This window comes from Oncorhynchus nerka, linkage group LG27, assembly GCF_034236695.1.
Source record: "Oncorhynchus nerka isolate Pitt River linkage group LG27, Oner_Uvic_2.0, whole genome shotgun sequence".
NCBI classification, from domain to species: Eukaryota; Metazoa; Chordata; class Actinopteri; order Salmoniformes; family Salmonidae; genus Oncorhynchus; species Oncorhynchus nerka.
Genome location: NC_088422.1, coordinates 36,342,727 through 36,362,073, shown reverse-complemented (window position 1 = coordinate 36,362,073; position 19,347 = coordinate 36,342,727). Strand labels below are relative to the sequence as shown.

Here is a 19,347-nt window from a genome sequence, read left to right as displayed (position 1 = left end):
TCCTGCAACCCGCCTCACCCAATGTAGCTATTTCTTCTAAAGTACTTATATCTACTTTGGATCCAGAACCCCTCAACTGAAGCTAGCCAGCTAACTACCAGCTAGCTACCAACTATCAGTCTGCAAACCATTGTTGGAAGGTGAACCTTCACGCATGTCTGAGGTCCTGAGTGCTCTGGAGCAGGTTTTCATCAAGGATCTCTCTCTACTTTGCTCCATTCATCTTTTCCTCGATCCTGACTAGTCTCCAAGTCCCTGCCGCTGAAAAACTTCCCCACAGAATGATGCTGCCACCATCATGCTTCACCGTAGGGATGGTGCCAGGTTTCCTCCAGATGTGACACTTGGCATTCAGGCCAAAGAGTTTAATCTTGATTTCATCAGACCAGAGAATCTTGTTTCTCATGGTCTGAGAGTCTTTAGGTGCCTTTTGGCAAATTTCAAGCGGGCTGTCATGTGCTTTTATTGAGGAGTGGCTTCCGTCTCTGGCCACTCTACCATAAAGGCCTGATTGGTGGAGTGCTGCAGAGATGGTTGACCTTCTGGAATGTTCTCCCATCTCCACATAGGAACTCTAGAGCTCTGTCAGAGTGACCATAGAGTTCTTGGTAACCTCCCTGACCAAGGCCCTTCTCCCTTAATTGCTCAGTTTGGCCAGGCGGCCAGCTCTCGGAAGAGTCTTGGTGGTTCCAAACTTCTTCCATTTAAGAATGATGGAGGCCACTGTGTTCTTGGGGACCTTCAACGCTGCAGAAATGTTTTGGTACCCTTCCCCAGATCTGTGCCTCGACACAATTCTGTCTTGGGGCTCTACGGACAATTCCTTTGACGCCATGGCTTGGATTTTGCTCTGACATGCACTGTCAACTGCGGGACCGTATATAGGCAGGTGTGTGCCTTTCAAAATCATGTCCAATCAATTTAATTTACCACAGTTGGACTCTAATCAAGCTGTAGAAACATCTCAAGGATGATCAATGGAAACAGAATGCACCTGAGCTCAATTTCAAGTCTCATAGCAATGAGTCTGAATACTTATGTAAATAAGGTCTTTCTGTTTTTATTTTTTATACATTTGCAAATATTTATAAAAACCTGTTTTTGCTTTGTCATTATGGGTTATTGTGTGTAGATTGATGAGGAACATTTTTTATTTAATCAATTTTAAATTAAGTCTGTAAAGTAACAAAACGTGGAAAAAGTGAAGGGGTCTGAATACTTTCCAAAGGCACTGTATATGCTTATCAAGAGCCTTGTAATGACATGTAGCCAATTTGAAATGATGAGCACTTCTGACAGTCACAGTTTGTTGTTTATTAAAATATTTTTAATTCAAATCATATGGTTTGGTTCCAATACTTCAAAACCAAATGGTAGGTCCAGGTAGTCACAAAAATAGATGGTGTTGGTTAAATGGTGATTTTAATGAATTTGAAGCAGCAGTTTTTTTCCCTGTGAGTGAGGAGGGGGATTCCGACCGCTCAACTCTGCCCACATACTCTGGTGCAGACACACAGACACTGAGCTGTTGAAAGGATGTGTGTGATTGGCTGGACCACAAATAACTGGAAAAATGTATTCTGACAGATCTGTAATGTGTGTGTGTGTGTGTGTTTGTGTTCGTGGATGGTCTTACTTCAGTCTCAGGCACGCTGTTCCTAATCACACGCATCGCTGCAGAGCTCCGTCTGGTGGTGGACGTCAAACTACACACACACACACACACACACACACACACACACACACACACACACAAAACACACACACACACACAGACACACACACATTGATTACAAATCTGTCAGAAGACATTTTCTAGGCTTGGGCGATATACCGTATATACCACATACTGGGGTATTTGGAAAAAGCCACGGAATGGTTTTGTAATACCGTCAATACCATTGAAACAATTTCTTTGAAGTGTTGAATTCCATTTGAATTCTACCTTTAAAGTAAATACCTGCAGTGAACTTTTGTAAACTTTATAAAAAACAACAGTGTTTTTTCATATCACCTGTCACATTATTATGAAGCTTACAGTAGTCCCCAGTCACATGTCACGTGGTGTTTGTTTATAAGCACACAACAACGAGAGACCGGAGCCTTGTGAGTCACTCACTGTTGTGCAACATGTGTCAGGTGATCTAATTACAGTATGGATTTCACAACTAAATTGCCAGCTAGATATCTCATAACTATTAAGTTAACTGTCTAAAATGTGCTAAATGCTCTGCAGTTGTGTATTGGTTTGCAAATGTAGTAGCTTGTTAGCTATCTAGCTAAGTGGTTAGCTTCTTCCAAATTCAAACATTTGCTTGGCAAACATTTGCTTGGTAGAATCCCCTCTTGGATCAAGAGCCTTGCTGGCTAATATTTGTTTTGTGTGTGCAGCAAACCGTGAGTAGCCTTTTTGAGTGACTTGTATAGGTTAGAAACTGTACAAAATGTTTGCAATCCACTCGTTATCATTGCATTTATTTAGCATTCTCTATGGGATTTTATATGTACTTGTTGGCATCGCTAACTTTAGGATTACAGAGTATCAATGGGGTTTGAAAGCAGCGCCCCTTGTGTTCAGTGCTGGTATTACAGAATATCCCAGGAATGGCACAAGGTCGGTATGAAGGCATGACAATCTGGATACCGCCCACGCATACATTTTCCCATAAATTTCTGGTTGAGAATAGCTGAAGTCTTTCACAGAGATGAACACAGGATAAGCTGTATGTCTGAGCTTAATGTGAAACACATGTGGAAACCCTCACTACAAATCCAGGCTATCACACACACCCTCTCAACAGATTCAGCCAATCACACGAACCCTCTCAACAGCCCCAGCCAATCAGAAACAATCTCACTTTTCCTCCAGTCAATAACAAATTACCTCACTGCAAAAAGTCTAAAAACACAGCCCCCTCTCCTATCTGCACAGATCTAAAAACAGGGGATAGGTGAAAGCAACACTTGGTGTGTGTCTTACCAGGAGTAGAGCACACAGCCGAACAGGATGACAGTTCCCACTCCTGTTACGATCCTCTTGTCGCTCTCTGAACCAGAGTTGAAAGGGAACACACACACTGTCGTATTCACCCCATTAACCTCCAACACTATACAGAGAAAGAGAGAGAAATAAGAGGATGATGTTAATACTGTAAGAGGCACATTGGACCAAACAGAGCATAGCATTTAAAGTGTAAATTAACAAAATGCAAACACATGAAACCTGTTAATAGGCAATTCATATAGGCAATGAAACACTAGAACGCTATGGGCTGAGACTCCTGTATACTTACTCTCTTTGGGCTTGCTGGAGAAGGCTGAGAAGGTGAGGTACATGACGTACACACTGATCACTCCTGGCTGGAGCAGGCCAGACTTAGGCTGGACTGGAGGAGAACAGATGGACTGTTACCGTATGTGTGTGTGTCCCTGTTTGTGTGTGTGTGTGTGTGTGTGTGTGTACTCACGTCTCTGTATGAAGGGAGATATAGCCAGCATAGTGACTATGAAACAGAGGCTGCCGTTGACCCCCAGGAACACCTTGTTGAGCAGACAGGCCTGAGAGTGTGTGTAAAACAGAGCCATGAACACCACAGCTCCTACGGCGACACTGAACAACACCAAGGTGGCCAGAGCCAGCGCCCCATACCACAGACGGTTGTCCTTCACACCTGAACTCCTAAAGAGGGGGGACGAATAGGAGGAAGAGAGAGGAGGGAAGGATAGGAGGAAGAGAGGGGAGGGAAGGATGGGAGGAAGAGAGGGGGAGGGAAGGATGGGAGGAAGAGAAAGGAGGGAAGGATGGGAGGAAGAGAGGAGGGAAGGATGGGAGGAAGAGAGGGGGGAGGGAAGGATGGGAGGAAGAGAGAGGAGGGAAGGATGGGAGGAAGAGAGAGGAGGGAAGGATGGGAGGAAGAGAGAGGAGGGAAGGATGGGAGGAAGAGAGGGGGAGGGAAGGATGGGAGGAAGAGAGAGGAGGGAAGGATGGGAGGAAGAGAGAGGAGGGAAGGATGGGAGGAAGAGAGAGGAGGGAAGGATGGGAGGAAGAGGGGGGAGGGAAGGATGGGAGGAAGAGAGAGGAGGGAAGGATTGGAGGAAGAGGGGAGGGGAAGGATGGGAGGAAGAGAGAGGAGGGAAGGATTGGAGGAAGAGGGGGAGGGAAGGATGGGAGGAAGAGAGAGGAGGGAAGGATGGGAGGAAGAGAGAGGGGGAGGTATGGTAAGGAAAATAGAGGAAGAGAGAGGGGAGGTAGGGTAAGGAAAATAGAGGAAGCGAGAGGGGAGGTATGGTAAGGAAAATAGAGGAAGAGAGAGGGGAGGTAGGGTAAGGAAAATAGAGGAAGAGAGAGGGGAGGTATGGTAAGGAAATGAGAGGAAGAGAGAGGGGAGGTAGGGTAAGGAAAATAGAGGAAGAGAGAGGGGAGGTATGGTAAGGAAAATAGAGGAAGAGAGAGGGGGAGGTAGGGTAAGGAAAATAGAGGAAGAGAGAGGGGAGGTATGGTAAGGAAAATAGAGGAAGAGAGAGGGGGAGGTAGGGTAAGGAAAATAGAGGAAGAGAGAGGGGAGGTAGGGTAAGGAAAAGAGAGGAAGAGAGGGGGGGAGGTAGGGTAAGGAAAATAGAGGAAGAGAGAGGGGGAGGTAGGGTAAGGAAATGAGAGGAAGAGAGAGAGGAGATTGCTATATTTTATTCCTGAGGATACTAAAAGACAGGTTTATGGTTGCTGGCAGAGATATCCACATTCGTAGTACTTTTACCAACCAGAGCGCCCCCTCCACCCAGGCACACACACAAAAATACATTCCCAGTTAGTGAAAATACAAAAACAACCTTTAAAATGGTCCCCTTTCATGCTAATTGCTACTGTGTGTGTGTGTGTGTGTGTGTGTGCGTGTCTCAGAGGGGGAGAGGAAACTGTGAGCATACCCTCCTCTGCCATGTGCATCCTGTCTGAAAACTGGACACTGACCAACCCCTCCCGTGTCCCGTATACCACAAGACTCTCTCTCTCTCCCTCTGTTCCTCTCTCTATCCCTCTGTTTCTCTCTCCCTTTGTTTCTCTCAATTCAATTTCAATTTATTGCCATGGGAAACATATGTTTACATATGCCAAAGCAAGTGAAATAGATAATTAACAAAAGTGAAATAAACAATAAAAAGTGAGCAGTAAATACTACACTTACAAAAGTTCCAAAAGAATAATGGATTTGGATTTTGATAATTAGCGGGAATTAGCGGGCCTAAATCTGCTCTGCATGCATTACTTGGTGTTTTACGTTGTTAACGGAGGATATTTTTGCAGAATTCTGCATGCAGAATCTCAATTTGGTGTTGTCCCATGTTGTGAATTATTGATTGGTGAGCGGACCCCAGACTTCACAACCATAAAGGGAAATGGGTTCTATAACTGATTAAAGTATTTTTTGCCAGATCCTAATTGGTATGTCAAATTTTATTTTCCTTTTGATTGTATAGAAGGCCATTGCCTTGTCTCACAGATTGTTCACAGCTTTGTGGAAGTTACCTGTGGTGCTGATGTTTAGGCCGAGGTATGGACCTTTTTTGTAACACCATTATTTTTGTCTGACTGAGATTTACTGTCAAGGCCCAGGTCTGACAGAATCTGTGCAGAAGATCTAGGTGTTGCTGTAGGCCCTCCTTGGTCGAGGACAGTAGCACCAAATCATCAGCAAACCGTAGACATTTGGCTTCAGATTCTAGTACGGTGAGGCCAGGTGCTGCAGCCTGTTCTAGTACCCTCGCCAATTCGTTGAAATATAAGTTGAAGAGGGTGGGGCTTAAGCTGCATCCCTGTCTCACCCCCCGGCCCTGTGGAAAGAAATGTTTGTGTTTTTTGCCAATGTGTACATGGATTTGATAATATTGTATGTTTTCCCTCAATACCATTTTCCATCAACTTGTATAGCAGACCCGCATGCCAAATTGAGTTGAAAGCTTTTTTAAAAAGCATGAGAAGACTTTGCCTTTGTTTTGGTTTGTTTCTCAATTAGGGCGTGCAGGGTGAATACGTGGTCCGTCATCTGGTAATTTGGTAAAAAGGCCAATTTGACATTTGCTCAGTACATCATTTTCGCTGAGAAAATGTACCAGTCTTGTCGCGATCGTCGATAGGAACGGACCAAGGCGCAGCTTGAGTTGAGTTCCACATACTTTATTACACAGTGAAACTCAGAAAACAATAAACATAACACGACCGTGAAAGCCGTAGTGCTCAAAACACTAACACAAACAATATCCCACAAAACAGTTGGGAACAAAGGACAACTTAAGTATGATCCCCAATTAGAGACAACGATAATCAGCTGCCTCTAATTGGGAACCATACCAAAACACCAACACAGAAATATAACAACTAGAACACCCCCGAGTCACGCCCTGACCTAAAACACCATAGAGAACGCCGAGGGCTCTCTATGGTCAGGGCGTGACAAGTCTGCTGTTAATAATAATGCAGAGGATTTCCCCAAGGTTGCGGTTGACACATATCCCCTTGTAGTTAATGGGGTCAAATTTGGGGTGATCAGTCCTTGGTTCCAAATATTGGGGAAGATGCCAGAGCTGAGGATGATGTTAAAGAGTTTAAGTACAGCCAATTGGAATTTGTGGTCTGTATATTTTATCATTTAATTTAGGATACCATCAACACCACAGGCATTTTTTGGGTTGGAGGGTTTGTATTTTGTCCTTTAGTTCATTCAATGTAATTGGAGAATCCAGTGGGTTCTGGTAGTCTTGAATAGTTGTTTCTAAGATTTGTATTTGATCATGTACAGTTGAAGTCGGAAGTTAACATACAATTAGGTTGGGGTCATTAAAACTCATTTTGCAACCACTCCACAAATTTCTTGTTAACAAACTATAGTTTTGGCAAGTCGGTTAGGACATCTACGTTGTGCATGACACAAATCATTTTCCCAACAATTGTTTACAGACAGATGATTTCACTTATAAATCACTGTATCACAATTCCAGTGGGTCAGAAGTTTACATACGCTAAGATGACTGTGCCTTTAAACAGCTTGGAAAATTCCAGAAAATTATGTCATGGCGAAAGAATCTTCTGATAAGCTAATTGGCATAATTTGAGTCAATTGGAGGTGTACCTGTGGATGTATTTCAAGGCCTACCTTCAAACTCAGTGCCTGTTTGCATGACATCATGGGAAAATCAAAAGAAATCAGCCAAGACCTCAGAAAAAAATTGTAGACCTCCACAAGTCTGGTTCATCATTAGGAGCAATTTCCAAATAACTGAAGGTACCATGTTCATCTGTACAAACAATAGTATGCAAGTATAAACTCCATGGGACCAAGCAGCCGTCATACCGCTCAGGAAGGAGACGCGTTATGTCTCCTAGAGATTAACGTACTTTGTCGCGAAAAGTGCAAATCAATCCCAGAACAACAGCAAAGGACCTTGTGAAGATGCTGGAGAAAACAGGTACAAAAGTATCTATATCCACAGTAAAACAAGTCCTATATCAGACATAACATGAAAGGCCGCTCAGCAAGGAAGAAGCCACTGCTCCAAAACCGCCATAAAAAAAGACAGACTATGGTTTACAACTGCACATGGGGACAAAGATCGTACTTTTTGGAGAAATGTCCTCTGGTCTGATGAACCAAAAAATATAACTGTTTGGCCATAATGACCATCGTTATGTTTGGAGGAAAAATGGGGAGGCTTTCAAGCTGAAGAATACCATCCCAACCGTGAAGCACGGGGGTGGCAGCATCATGTTGTGGGGGTGCTTTGCTGCAGGAGGGACTGGTGCACTTCATAAAATAGATGGCATCATGAGGACGGAAAATTATGTGGATATATTGAAGCAACATCTCAAGACATCAGTCAGGAACTTAAAGCTTGGTCGCAAATGGGTCTTCCAAATGGACAATGACCCCAAGCATACTTCCAAAGTTATGGCCTAAGGACAACAAAATCAAGGTATTGGAGTGGCCATCACAAAGCGCTGACCTCAATCCTATAGAGAATGTGTGGGCAAATCTGAAAAAGTGTGTGAGAGCAAGGAGTCCTACAAACCTGACTCCGTTACACTTGCTCTGTCAGGAGGAATGGGCCGAAATTCACTCAACTTATTGTGGGAAGCTTGTGGAAGGCTACCCGAAACGTTTAACCCAAGTTAAAGAATTTAAAGGCAATGCTACCAAATACTAATTGAGTGTATGTAAACTTCTGACCCACTGGGAATGTGATGAAAGAAATAAAAGCTGAAATAAATCATTCTCTCTACTATTATTCTGACATTTCACATTCTTAAAATAAAGTGGTGATCCTAACTGACCTAAGACAGGGAATTTTTACCAGGATTAAATGTCAGGAATTGTGAAAAACTGAGTTTAAATGTATTTGGCTAAGGTGTATGTAAACTTCTGACTTCAACTGTATAGGTTTTTGCTGTTCTTTGTTATAAAGCCAAAAATGTTTTAGGTTGGACAGGTTTCTCAATTTCTTTCTTAGGTTTTTGCATTCTTCATCAAACCATTTGTCATTGTTAATTTTCTTAGGTTGTCTGCTTGACATTTTTAGATTTGTTAGGGAAGCTGAAAGGTCAAATATAGTGTTTATGTTTTCTACTGCCAAGTTCACAACTTCACTATTACAGTGAAATTGTCTAGAAAGGATTGAATTTGTTGTTGCCTAATTGTTTTTTTGCTAGATTTCCACACTATTATCCTCACATCTATAACATTTCTTAATTTTATTCAGTTCCTTTGGCTTTGATGCCTCATGTTTGAGCATAGCTCAAGTAGAGTGTGATTTTGCTATGTTGTCATAGTTGTGTTTAGGTGTGTTTAGGTGGGCTATATGGGGGAGGGAATGCTGTAACCTCCAGGTAGGTGTTTGTCCCCCTGTGTTCTTGCCCAGTTCTGGCGTTTAGGTCGCCACAGACTAGTATTAGCATACCCCCAGAGTCTGTTCCCTGTTTCACACCTGGTAGTTTGGTGGGTGGGACTACCAGCTCTCTGCAACCAAGAGGGCAACTAGTGGGTCCATCTCCTTTATACCATGTTTCTTGTAAGATGACAATGTCTATATTTCCAATTTCTTTAATGAAGTCTGGGTTCCGGGTCTTTACGCCAAAGGCAGATGACCTCAGACCTTGTATATTCCAGGATGAGATAGTAAAAGCGTTGTGTTCCATATTGTCACAGTAGGTGTGAGCAGAGCATGTTGAGCATCTGATACATACCTCTTAGGTCGCAGGATGGCGTTTGGGCGGGTGTTTCTCTCTCTCCCTCCCTCTGTTTCTCTCTCTCTCCCTCTGTGTCTCTCTCTCCCTCCCTCTGTTTCTCTCTCTCTCCCTCTGTGTCTCTCTCTCTCTCCCTCTGTGTCTCTCTCTCTCTCCCTCTGTGTCTCTCTCTCTCTCTCTCCCTCTGTTTTTCTCTCTCCCTCTGTGTCTCTCTCTCTCCCTCTGTGTGTCTCTCTCTCCCTCTGTGTCTCTCTCTCTCCCTCTGTGTCTCTCTCTCTCTCCCTCTGTGTCTCTCTCTCTCCCTCTGTGTCTCTCTCTCTCTCCCTCTGTGTCGCTCTCTCTCCCTCTGTGTCGCTCTCTCTCCCTCTGTGTCGCTCTCTCACTCTCTTTCTCTCTCTCACTCTCTTTCTCTCTCTCTCTCCCTGTGTCTCTCTCTCTATCCCGCTATCTCTCTGTCTTCATGCATTCACGTGTGACTGTTTTGACTGAGGACAGAAAGAAAGGCTGTATGAGAAAGAGAGCTTTATTAGAACTGTTGCTGTTCTCACCAGTTAGTGTTCCATCTGTGAGCAAACTGCACCAGCAGCATGAGCTGGATCAGCAGGAAGAAAAACCCCCCTACAGCTCCCACATACCTCCACACTGAGGGGAGGAGAGAGAGGAGGGGCCAGGGAGAGAGATAGAGAGGAGGGAAGGGAGACAGAGGGAGAGAGGAGGGGGAGAGAGGTCGATAGAGAATGAGAGAGAGAGGAGGGGGAGAGAGGTCGATAGAGAATGAGAGAAAGAGGAAGGAAGAGAGACAGTCAGGGGTAAAGAGGGGAGAGAGAGACAGAGGAGTAGAGAGAAAGAGGCAGGGGAGAGAAAGAGGAGTAGAGAGAGAGGCGGGGGGAGAGAGACAGAGGGAGGGAGGGTGATTGCACATTTAAAGTATTGCAAAGCTAACCATCAAATATCTAATCTCTTGTTCCATATGTTCTGCAGGATGTGCACACTTAGCTGCTGCATAACTCCTCGTGTGTTGTCATCGCATAGACAACCACAGGGACTAGATTCTCAGGCCACATGCACACGGTAACTAAAGCCTGCAGCAGCACCGGTCCTCTCCTCTGAAGGGAGCAGATAACAGACTCCCTCTCCTCTCTTTCTCTCTCTTTATTTCCCTTCTCTCTTCTCTCAAAGCTGGTTAAGGAAAGGCATTACAAGTCAAGGACAGTCACGCTGACCTCTACAGGTAAGTATAGGTGACAGAGATTTGAGACTCCACAGTGTGATAGAGCAGAGCAGGGCTCCGGCCTCTGTCCCTTCTGAGAGAACAAAGACTATAGACAGGAGAGGGACATAAGGGTCCATACCTTCCAGAAAGGTGTCCTGCTCTGGCAGGAAGAATCCTCCAACACAGCAGGCCAACAACACTATGAACTTCGGGAACCAAAACCTGTCAGAGAGAGAGAGAGAGAGAGAGAGAGAGAGAGAGAGAGAGAGAGAGAGAGAGAGAGAGACATAAACGTCACTACACACACACACACACACACACACACACACACACACACACTTACCCATTGTGTATGGCGGCGCGGCAGCCGGTGGCAGAGTTGACTCGTAGGGTGAAGATACAGAAGAAGAAGAAGAAGCAGGCCATCCCGAAGCAGACCTTGTACACAGCAGAGTAACCCACCAAGATAGAGCAGTTCTCACCAGCATTCAGCTTCTCACACAGGTCACTGTAGAATGGGATCTACAACAGAGAGAGAGAGAGAGAGAGAGAGAGAGAGAGAGAGAGAGAGAGAGAGAGAGAGAGAGAGAGAGAGAGAAGAAGGAATGTTAACCACTAGATACTGTAATATCACTTATATGGCAGAATAAATCCGTACAAATTACAGCACGTGTGTGTGTGTGTGTTTAGTTAGTTAAGTATCTGTGTTTAATTCCAGTTTAGCTGCATTGTGAATGAAGTGTTTTATCTTCTGAGTTTAGTGGTGAGTCCCCAATGTGAAATGTGCTCCTGTATGCTTCTAGACCAGTGGTGTCAAACTAATGTTGCCTCATGGACGGCATTCGGTCTCCACCGAGGTCCGGAGGGCTGCATTTAACATGTGTTATTTTTTTTATTTTTTTTCCCTGGCTGTCTAGCTGTCACGCCCTGACCGTAGAGAGCCTTTTTATTTCTCTATTTGGTTCAGGGTGTGATTTGGGTGGGCATTCTAGTTTGTCTATTTCTTTGTTGGCCGGTATGGTTCCCAATCAGAGGCAGCTGTCTATCGTTGTCTCTGATTGGGGATCATACATATTTTCCCACCTTCAGTTGTGGGATCTTGTTTGTGTGTAGTTGCTTTCTGCACTGCACATAGCTTTACGTTCGTGTTGCATTTTGTTGTTTTTTGGTGTCATTTACAATAAAAGTATAATGTACGCCAACCACGCTGCACCTTGGTCTCCTTCTAACAACGGACGTAACACTAGCTTTTGTTTTGATGACTGTTATCAAGCTGGACAGAGTAAAGAGACTATAATGACTGTTATCAAGCTGGACAGAGTAAAGATACTATAATGACTGTTATCAAGCTGGACAGAGTAAAGATACTATAATGACTGTTATCAAGCTGGACAGAGTAAAGAGACTATAATGACTGTTATCAAGCTGGACAGAGTAAAGATACTATAATGACTGTTATCAAGCTGGACAGAGTAAAGAGACTATAATGACTGTTATCAAGCTGGACAGAGTAAAGATACTATAATGACTGTTATCAAGCTGGACAGAGTAAAGATACTATAATGACTGTTATCAAGCTGGACAGAGTAAAGATACTATAATGACTGTTATCAAGCTGGACAGAGTAAAGAGACTATAATGACTGTTATCAAGCTGGACAGAGTAAAGATACTATAATGACTGTTATCAAGCTGGACAGAGTAAAGATACTATAATGACTGTTATCAAGCTGGACAGAGTAAAGAGACTATAATGACTGTTATCAAGCTGGACAGAGTAAAGATACTATAATGACTGTTATCAAGCTGGACAGAGTAAAGATACTATAATGACTGTTATCAAGCTGGACAGAGTAAAGAGACTATAATGACTGTTATCAAGCTGGACAGAGTAAAGATACTATAATGACTGTTATCAAGCTGGACAGAGTAAAGATACTATAATGACTGTTATCAAGCTGGACTGAGTAAAGATACTATAATGACTGTTATCAAGCTGGACAGAGTAAAGAGACTATAATGACTGTTATCAAGCTGGACAGAGTAAAGATACTATAATGACTGTTATCAAGCTGGACAGAGTAAAGATACTATAATGACTGTTATCAAGCTGGACAGAGTAAAGATACTATAATGACTGTTATCAAGCTGGACTGAGTAAAGATACTATAATGACTGTTATCAAGCTGGACAGAGTAAAGATACTATAATGACTGTTATCAAGCTGGACAGAGTAAAGAGACTATAATGACTGTTATCAAGCTGGACAGAGTAAAGAGACTATAATGACTGTTATCAAGCTGGACAGAGTAAAGATACTATAATGACTGTTATCAAGCTGGACAGAGTAAAGATACTATAATGACTGTTATCAAGCTGGACAGAGTAAAGATACTATAATGACTGTTATCAAGCTGGACAGAGTAAAGAGACTATAATGACTGTTCGCAAGCTGGACAGAGTAAAGATACTATAATGACTGTTATCAAGCTGGACAGAATAAAGATACTATAATGACTGTTATCAAGCTGGACAGAGTAAAGATACTATAATGACTGTTATCAAGCTGGACAGAGTAAAGATACTATAATGACTGTTATCAAGCTGGACAGAGTAAAGATACTATAATGACTGTTATCAAGCTGGACAGAGTAAAGATACTATAATGACTGTTATCAAGCTGGACAGAGTAAAGAGACTATAATGACTGTTATCAAGCTGGACAGAGTAAAGATACTATAATGACTGTTATCAAGCTGGACAGAGTAAAGAGACTATAATGACTGTTATCAAGCTGGACAGAGTAAAGATACTATAATGACTGTTATCAAGCTGGACAGAGTAAAGATACTATAATGACTGTTATCAAGCTGGACAGAGTAAAGAGACTATAATGACTGTTATCAAGCTGGACAGAGTAAAGATACTATAATGACTGTTATCAAGCTGGACAGAGTAAAGATACTATAATGACTGTTATCAAGCTGGACAGAGTAAAGAGACTATAATGACTGTTATCAAGCTGGACAGAGTAAAGATACTATAATGACTGTTATCAAGCTGGACAGAGTAAAGATACTATAATGACTGTTATCAAGCTGGACAGAGTAAAGAGACTATAATGACTGTTATCAAGCTGGACAGAGTAAAGATACTATAATGACTGTTATCAAGCTGGACAGAGTAAAGATACTATAATGACTGTTATCAAGCTGGACTGAGTAAAGATACTATAATGACTGTTATCAAGCTGGACAGAGTAAAGAGACTATAATGACTGTTATCAAGCTGGACAGAGTAAAGATACTATAATGACTGTTATCAAGCTGGACAGAGTAAAGATACTATAATGACTGTTATCAAGCTGGACAGAGTAAAGATACTATAATGACTGTTATCAAGCTGGACTGAGTAAAGATACTATAATGACTGTTATCAAGCTGGACAGAGTAAAGATACTATAATGACTGTTATCAAGCTGGACAGAGTAAAGAGACTATAATGACTGTTATCAAGCTGGACAGAGTAAAGAGACTATAATGACTGTTATCAAGCTGGACAGAGTAAAGATACTATAATGACTGTTATCAAGCTGGACAGAGTAAAGATACTATAATGACTGTTATCAAGCTGGACAGAGTAAAGATACTATAATGACTGTTATCAAGCTGGACAGAGTAAAGAGACTATAATGACTGTTCGCAAGCTGGACAGAGTAAAGATACTATAATGACTGTTATCAAGCTGGACAGAGTAAAGATACTATAATGACTGTTATCAAGCTGGACAGAGTAAAGATACTATAATGACTGTTATCAAGCTGGACAGAGTAAAGATACTATAATGACTGTTATCAAGCTGGACAGAGTAAAGATACTATAATGACTGTTATCAAGCTGGACAGAGTAAAGAGACTATAATGACTGTTATCAAGCTGGACAGAGTAAAGAGACTATAATGACTGTTATCAAGCTGGACAGAGTAAAGATACTATAATGACTGTTATCAAGCTGGACAGAGTAAAGATACTATAATGACTGTTATCAAGCTGGACAGAGTAAAGAGACTATAATGACTGTTATCAAGCTGGACAGAGTAAAGAGACTATAGATGACTGTTATCAAGCTGGACAGAGTAAAGAGACTATAATGACTGTTATCAAGCTGGACAGAGTAAAGATACTATAATGACTGTTATCAAGCTGGACAGAGTAAAGAGACTATAATGACTGTTATCAAGCTGGACAGAGTAAAGAGACTATAGATGACTGTTATCAAGCTGGACAGAGTAAAGAGACTATAATGACTGTTATCAAGCTGGACAGAGTAAAGAGACTATAATGACTGTTATCAAGCTGGACAGAGTAAAGAGACTATAATGACTGTTATCAAGCTGGACAGAGTAAAGATACTATAATGACTGTTATCAAGCTGGACAGAGTAAAGAGACTATAATGACTGTTATCAAGCTGGACAGAGTAAAGAGACTATAGATGACTGTTATCAAGCTGGACAGAGTAAAGAGACTATAATGACTGTTATCAAGCTGGACAGAGTAAAGAGACTATAATGACTGTTATCAAGCTGGACAGAGTAAAGAGACTATAGATGACTGTTATCAAGCTGGACAGAGTAAAGAGACTATAATGACTGTTATCAAGCTGGACAGAGTAAAGAGACTATAATGACTGTTATCAAGCTGGACAGAGTAACGAGACTATAATGACTGTTATCAAGCTGGACAGAGTAAAGATACTATAATGACTGTTATCAAGCTGGACAGAGTAAAGAGACTATAATGACTGTTATCAAGCTGGACAGAGTAAAGAGACTATAATGACTGTTATCAAGCTGGACAGAGTAAAGATACTATAATGACTGTTATCAAGCTGGACAGAGTAAAGATACTATAATGACTGTTATCAAGCTGGACAGAGTAAAGATACTATAATGACTGTTATCAAGCTGGACAGAGTAAAGAGACTATAATGACTGTTATCAAGCTGGACAGAGTAAAGAGACTATAATGACTGTTATCAAGCTGGACAGAGTAAAGATACTATAATGACTGTTATCAAGCTGGACAGAGTAAAGATACTATAATGACTGTTATCAAGCTGGACAGAGTAAAGAGACTATAATGACTGTTATCAAGCTGGACAGAGTAAAGAGACTATAATGACTGTTATCAAGCTGGACAGAGTAAAGATACTATAATGACTGTTATCAAGCTGGACAGAGTTAAGATACTATAATGACTGTTATCAAGCTGGACAGAGTAAAGAGACTATAGATGACTATTATGAAGCTGGACAGAGTAAAGATACTATAATGACTGTTATCAAGCTGGACAGAGTATAGATACTATAATGACTGTTATCAAGCTGGACAGAGTAAAGAGACTATAATGACTGTTATCAAGCTGGACAGAGTAAAGATACTATAATGACTGTTATCAAGCTGGACAGAGTATAGATACTATAATGACTGTTATCAAGCTGGACAGAGTAAAGAGACTATAATGACTGTTATCAAGCTGGACAGAGTAAAGATACTATAATGACTGTTATCAAGAATGACTGAGATGTTTTGACTCCCCTAATCTAGAGGAAGCAGGACGCCCTCAGCGAATAGGCTTCAGACAGTGTCGACCTAATAGGTTACATTCTGAGTGTCACACTTCTAATGGAACATGCAGCGACACCAACCCCTCTTTCTTCCCTCTTTCTCTCCGACCTGTTAGTGAGGCTGTCAGCCACAACAAACAAAGACATAGAGGAATACATTACCAGCCTGCTCTCAGCAGAGACAACAAATGAAACAGAAAGAGCAGGAGAGAGAGAGAGAGAGAGCGAAGGAGAGAGAGACAGAGAGAGAGAGAGAAAGCGAGAGAGAAAGCGAGAGCTAGAGAGAGAGCGAGAACTAGAGTGAGAGAGTGAGAGCTAGAGAGAGAGAGAGCGAGAGAGTGAGAGCTAGAGAGAGAGCGGGAGCGAGAGAGAGAGAGAGAGAGTGAGAGCTAGAGAGAGAGAGCAAGAGCTAGGGAGAGAGAGCGAGAGAAAGCGAGAGATATTGAGAGAGTGAGAGAGAGAGAGCTAACAAGAGAGCTAGAGAGAGAGATAGCGAGAAAGAGAGAGAGAGTGAGAAAGAAGGAGTATGCCTATAGAAAGTGAATGAGAGTTAGAAAGCCAGAACAAGAGTCACTTGAGTAATGTCTACGGGAAACCAAAAGAGCTGCTTCAACGCTGGGAGGAGGGAGACTCTAGAAAATATTTTAAACCAGCGTGGTTAAACCTCTGTAGCAGCGTACTGGTACACAAGTACTACGTACTACTGCTCTATCAAAACAAACTAACAAAAAACTTAAAACGTCCTTCAGTCTACGTCAATCAGGGCACCTAACTGTTCATCTTGGCAGATAATTGGTTGAGTCTGAAACCCCCAGCATGACTGTAGTATAGTCAGGCAGTCACTGGATAGAGCTGTTAACTTCTGATGGTATAGGGGACGCTTGCGTCCCACTTGGCCAAAAGCCAGGGAAAATGCAGCGCGGCAAATTCAAATTAAACGATATAAAAATCCAACTTTCATTAAATCACACATGTAAGATACTCAATTAAAGCTACACTCGTTGTGAATCCAACCAACATGTCAGATTTTTAAAAGGCTTTTCGGGGAAAGCATAAGAAGCTATTATCTGATGATAGCACAACAGTAAACAAAGAGGGTAGCATATTTCAACCCTGCAGGCGCTACACAAAACGCAGAAATAAAATATAAAACATGCCTTTGACGTGGTTCTTTTGTTGGCACTCCAATATGTCCCATAAACATCACAATTGGTCCCTTTGTTCAATTCATTCCGTCCATATATATCCAAAATGTCCATTTATTTGGCGCGTTTGATCCAGAAAAAAAACTGCTTCCAAATTGAGCAACGTCACTACAAAATATCTCAAAAGTTGCCTGTAAACTTTGCCAAAACATTTCAAACTACTTTTGTAATACAACTTTAGGTATTCTTAAACGTTAATAATCGATCAAATTGAAGACGGGTCTATCTATGTTCAATACAGGAAGACAACAAACCAAGCTACTTTTCAAGTCTTGCGCAACTCTCAACAGTGTTATGCAGTTCCTAGATGGCCGTACTTCTTCATTGCACATAGGAATAACCTCAACCAAATTCCAAAGACTGGTGACATCCAGTGGAAGCGGTAGGAACTGAAAAAAAGTTCTTAAGAAATATTGTTTCCCAATGAGAACTCACTGAACAGACAGAGACCTAAAAAAAAAAGAATCTGAACGGTTAGTTCAGGGGTTAGTTCTGGGGTTTGCCTGCTACATAACCTTTAATGACTGCCCAACCCTCATGCGGGAGCGTAATCATCGACTGACACTAATTAGCATAACGCAACGGACATAAATATTCCTAGAAAATATTCCTATTCATGAAAATCACAAGTGAAATATATTGAGACACAGCTTAGCCTTTTGTTAATCACCCTGTCATCTCAGATTTTCAAAATATGCTTTACAGCCAAAGCTAGACAAGCATTTGTGTAAGTGTATCGATAGCATAGCATTTTGTCCAGCTAGGTAACTTGGTCACGGAAATCAGAAAAGCAATCAAATGAAATTGTTTACCTTTGATGAGCTTTGGATGTTTTCACTCACGAGACTCCCAGTTAGATAGCCAATGTTCCTTTTTTCCAAAAATATTATTTTTGTAGGCGAAATAGCTTCGTTTGTTCTTTACGTTTGGCTGAGAAATCGCCCGGAAATTGCAGTCACGAAAATGCCGAAAAATATTCCAAATTAGCTCCATAATATCGACAGAAACATGGCAAACGTTGTTTACAATCAATCTATTTATTCGATAATATATCCACCGGGACAATTCCTTTTTCAATAGGACCGATTGGAATAATGGCTACCTCTGTATTTTACGCGAGGATCACTCTGGGAGCCATCAGGTGACCAGTTGCGCAATGTAGCTGCTTACGGGTATTCTTCAACATAAATGCGTAAAATTCCATCACAATGCTGTAGACACCTTGGGGAATACGGAGAAAAAGTAATCTGGTTGATAGCCCATTCACTGCTCAATAGGGAAGCATTGGAACGCAGAGCTTTCAAAAGAAGAGTCACTTCCAGATTGGATTTTTCTCAGGCTTTCGCCTGCAATATCAGTTCTGTTATACTCACAGACAATATTTTTACAGTTTTGGAAACTTTAGAGTGTTTTCTATCCTAAGCTGTCAATTATATGCATATTCTAGCATCTTGTCCTGACAAAATATCCCGTTAACTACGGGAACGTTATTTTTCCAAAAATGAAAATACTGCCCCCTGGTCACAAAAAAAAAGTTATGTTATACTCACAGACATGATTCAAACAGTTTTAGAAACGTCAGAGTGTTTTCTATCCAAATATACTAATAATATGCATATCTTAGATTCTTGGCATGAGTAGCAGGAAGTTGAATTTGGGCACGCTATTTATCCAAAAGTGAAAATGCTGCCCCCTATACCTTAAGAAATTAAAGTTCAGCACCACAGCCACTGCAGACAAAGTGTAGTAGGATACAGGAGCAGTAGGAAACAGAGCAGTAGGATACAGAGTAGTAGGATACAGAGTAGGAGGATACAGAGTAGTAGGATACAGAGTAGTAGGATACAGAGTAGGATACAGTGTAGTAGGATACAGGAGCAGTAGGAAACAGAGTAGTAGGATACAGAGTAGTAGGATACAGAGTAGGATACAGAGTAGTAGGATACAGAGTAGTAGGATACAGAGTAGGAGGATACAGAGTAGTAGGATACAGAGTAGGAGGATACAGAGTGGAGGATACAGAGTAGTAGGATACAGAGTAGGAGGATACAGAGTAGTAGGATACAGAGTAGTAG

The 19,347-nt window shown here is 41.7% G+C and overlaps 1 protein-coding gene across 2 annotated transcripts in view; it reads right to left on the bottom strand.

Annotated features, from left to right (window-relative positions):
* Positions 1 to 19,347, bottom strand: part of serinc5 (serine incorporator 5) — a 51,178-nt gene that overhangs the window by 7,561 nt on the left and 24,270 nt on the right. The window contains exons 3-9 of one of the 2 annotated variants that reach the window (XM_065011630.1): positions 10,786 to 10,964; positions 10,582 to 10,664; positions 9,778 to 9,871; positions 3,468 to 3,679; positions 3,294 to 3,386; positions 2,981 to 3,107; positions 1,637 to 1,706 (exon numbers count right to left, since the gene is read on the bottom strand). In XM_065011630.1, coding sequence (XP_064867702.1) covers positions 1,637 to 1,706; positions 2,981 to 3,107; positions 3,294 to 3,386; positions 3,468 to 3,679; positions 9,778 to 9,871; positions 10,582 to 10,664; positions 10,786 to 10,964 — 858 coding nt within the window. Of the gene's footprint in view, positions 1 to 1,636; positions 1,707 to 2,980; positions 3,108 to 3,293; positions 3,387 to 3,467; positions 3,680 to 5,521; positions 9,754 to 9,777; positions 9,872 to 10,581; positions 10,665 to 10,785; positions 10,965 to 19,347 lie in introns of those variants that run through there. The other variant, XM_065011631.1, reaches the window with a different exon arrangement.